This window comes from Pundamilia nyererei, unplaced genomic scaffold (genome assembly GCF_000239375.1).
Source record: "Pundamilia nyererei isolate P.nyererei 1_Seehausen unplaced genomic scaffold, PunNye1.0 scaffold00010, whole genome shotgun sequence".
In the NCBI taxonomy this organism is placed as follows: domain Eukaryota; kingdom Metazoa; phylum Chordata; class Actinopteri; order Cichliformes; family Cichlidae; genus Pundamilia; species Pundamilia nyererei.
The window spans coordinates 3,131,929-3,134,656 of NW_005187411.1; the positions used below are offsets into that span (position 1 = coordinate 3,131,929).

Here is a 2,728-nt window from a genome sequence, read left to right on the forward strand (position 1 = left end):
AAAAAAATCTTAGTAGAGCTAGAAAGAAAAAGTAGTTTAAGTTTCTTCTGACCTCTTCAGACCAGAGGGTAGCTTGCTGCAGTAGCAATCCCACACTGGTTGGATTTGTTCCTGCTCATCTTAATGTATCCCTTGACTCCCCATTCAAGACCCCAGCTGCAGAAAGAAACAAATTAATAAACATTTAGCAGATATAACATGTAACCGAATGTAGCGACGTAATAATCTACATGTATTACCTCTCAGTAACTATTAGAACGAGCATCAATCAAGTTATTTACCTGTTCTTGACCAGCCAGTAGTCATTTCCGTCCTCAGTACCATAACCCACAGCCAGCACACCATGGTCCAACTGTAAGCTGCTGCACTGGGGCTCATTATACACTCCTAGAAATACATATCATTTAGACTGAGAGGTTTAAAAATAAATAAATAAATCTTCACATTTCTTCCTCTATATAACATTTTTATTTGGCTCTTTCAACACAGTGTTTTACCTGATTCGTAGAATTGGAATGACATCTGAGAAGCATCAATGGCTACAGAAACGGGTCCGATGGTGGCTACAGCCTCTTTCAGGGCGTCTTCATCGCCTTTACTCACATCAGTATAGCCGGTGGATGTGGCTCCAATATTATCAGGATTATAACGGCATTTTCCATCCTAGTCAAGAGAAAATTATCTACTGACACATTTTGCAAGTCGCTATTGTAAAAATATAAGAGATGAGAGCATTTACCAAGAGCTATAATTTTAAAGATAAATATAAAAGTAGTCAATAAATTGACCTTGATCAGATTTGCGTCACTAGATATACTTTTTCCACAAGGTGGCAGTAAAGTACACCAGTTGTTTGCAAGTCTATCATGAATAATTGTCTTTTCATCTCCAACTCTATCATTTGTCAAGATAATGACAGTCAAGTGATGAACAACAACATTATAACATTATAATAAGCACATTATTCTCCACTCTTTTATTACCTCGGCCTCATAAGGGTAGGACTCCTCAGTGTCAATCCCTCCATTTTCTTGGATGTACTGGAAGGCGGAGTCCATCCAGCCTCCACCGCAGCCCTCATTGCCATAGTCTCCCGAGCAGTCGACCAGCTGCTGCTCGCTCAGAGACACCAGCTTTCCTGTCTTCCTGAAGTGCTGACCCTCCAGTGAGCCAGTCTGCAACAAGCGTCAGTCAGTTTGAAGCCAACAGTCGAGCAAAGTTTCCTGCTTTACAATAATAGAGAAGACTACGTTATATGTACTCACTGCACTGAAGGCCCAGCAGGAGCCACACTGCTTCTGATCCTTGACATCAGTGACGTATCCCTTATCTCTCCAGTCAACAGTGTCGGGCAGATCAGTACCTTCAGGTAGTCTAAGTCTGAAGAAGGTAGAGCCGCGGCGAGGCAGAGAAGCATTGAAGGAGTGAAGGCAGCCCTGGGAAATCACTCGCTTGTACTCTTCATTTTCCTGATGAAGAAGAACATAATTCTGGGCTTATTGGGTTGTTATCCAAAATGCTATTCTCTGTGTCGTTCTCTGCTAATTGCAGTGAAAAATGCTGATGACCTACACATAAAAACCTAAACAGACATACAAACATACCATGTCAGCAAAGTAGGTCATGCCGAGGCGGTAGGACTTCAAACCCTGGTCTGCCAAGATGTTGTGTACAAGCACAAATTTGCGGTTGTTGAGCCAGATCTGCCTCCGGTGAGCCTCCTCTGATGGAGAGTGGTAGGATCTTTCTGCCATTTTGAAAAACAATTGTCAGAAAGAGAATGAAGGAACCAGGATGAATCCTTAAATATTAACAATCTAATTTCCAGTAAGAGATTTTCCTTTATTCTAGTCTTATAATGTTTTACAAGCATGTGAGCGTGAGCAAGGCCAAATTTAAGAGTTCCTTTAAGACCACGAAACATGATGAATATCATTTGACAAAAAGCTCAAACAAATAGGAGAGGAAGAGTCTGCTGTCTCACCAAACTTGAGTTTCCAGGCATGAAACTCCAGATCTTCCAGAGAGATGCTGGCACAGCTGGCCACAGCCAGAACAGCAGCAACAACAAGCAGCAACTTCATCTTGACTGAACACAAGCAGAAAAAGACACAGATCCTGTGTGGTGTGCAGAAAACCAGACAGCTTGTTTCTGATGCCTGTCACATCAGCTTTAAAATACTCTCTATCGTGATGTTGGATGTCACTTCCACACTACCACAGTATCCGCTCTACGTCCTGGTTTCTTTAACTTTCTGTTTCATCTCTACTTTCTATTCTTTCTCAAATGAATGACTCTTTCATCATTCTGTCACTAAAAAGTGTAGTCTGTGTGTGCAGTAGTCTGTGCTGTAGCTACTCACCTGGCTCGATGTCAGTGTACGTGCTGAAGACTGAGGTAGAAGCACCTGTGAGTGTTGTAGAGCTGTCTGAGGAGTTCTTATATAGCCAGCTACAGTTATGACTACAGTATTCCAGTCAGGTGGCTGTCAGCAGGTCACAAAAAATATGGCACATGAAAGTCAATCATTGAAACAGACAAAGGTGGAGTTATACATTAAGAGGAGGATCACACGATGACACTGTTTTGAGGAAATATTTTAGTCAACCTAAGCAAAAACACTGAACATTACTGTCATGAATCCTGTTTACTGCTTTTTTCTTTGGTTTTTAGGTTTTTTTGAGGGCATGATCAGTTTTGGTTTAGTCATATGGATTCATGTTCAAC

At 41.5% G+C, this 2,728-nt stretch overlaps 1 protein-coding gene across 1 annotated transcript; it reads right to left on the bottom strand.

Moving 5' to 3' along the window:
* Positions 1-46: 46 nt before the first annotated feature.
* Positions 47-2,502, bottom strand: LOC102203959 (cathepsin L1-like). The gene is made up of 8 exons (XM_005723827.1): positions 2,364-2,502; positions 1,985-2,089; positions 1,605-1,747; positions 1,266-1,469; positions 984-1,175; positions 498-663; positions 282-387; positions 47-156 (listed from the first exon to the last, which is right to left on the bottom strand). The coding sequence occupies exons 2-8, from the start codon at positions 2,082-2,084 to the stop codon at positions 57-59; spliced, it is 1,011 nt and encodes a 336-aa protein (XP_005723884.1). The 5' UTR covers positions 2,085-2,089; positions 2,364-2,502; the 3' UTR covers positions 47-56.
* Between the last annotated feature and the right edge of the window lie 226 nt (positions 2,503-2,728).

Bases quoted from the DNA above. Each gene is read 5' to 3' on its own strand.
- LOC102203959 (XM_005723827.1), bottom strand. From the start codon at position 2,084: ATGAAGTTGCTGCTTGTTGTTGCTGCTGTTCTGGCTGTGGCCAGCTGT. The intron at 664-983 runs GTAATAAAAGAG...TCTCTTGACTAG, and splicing joins CCTACCCTTATGAGGCCGAG to GATGGAAAATGCCGTTATAA. The intron at 157-281 runs GTAAATAACTTG...TTCTTTCTGCAG, and splicing joins TACTGGCTGGTCAAGAACAG to CTGGGGTCTTGAATGGGGAG.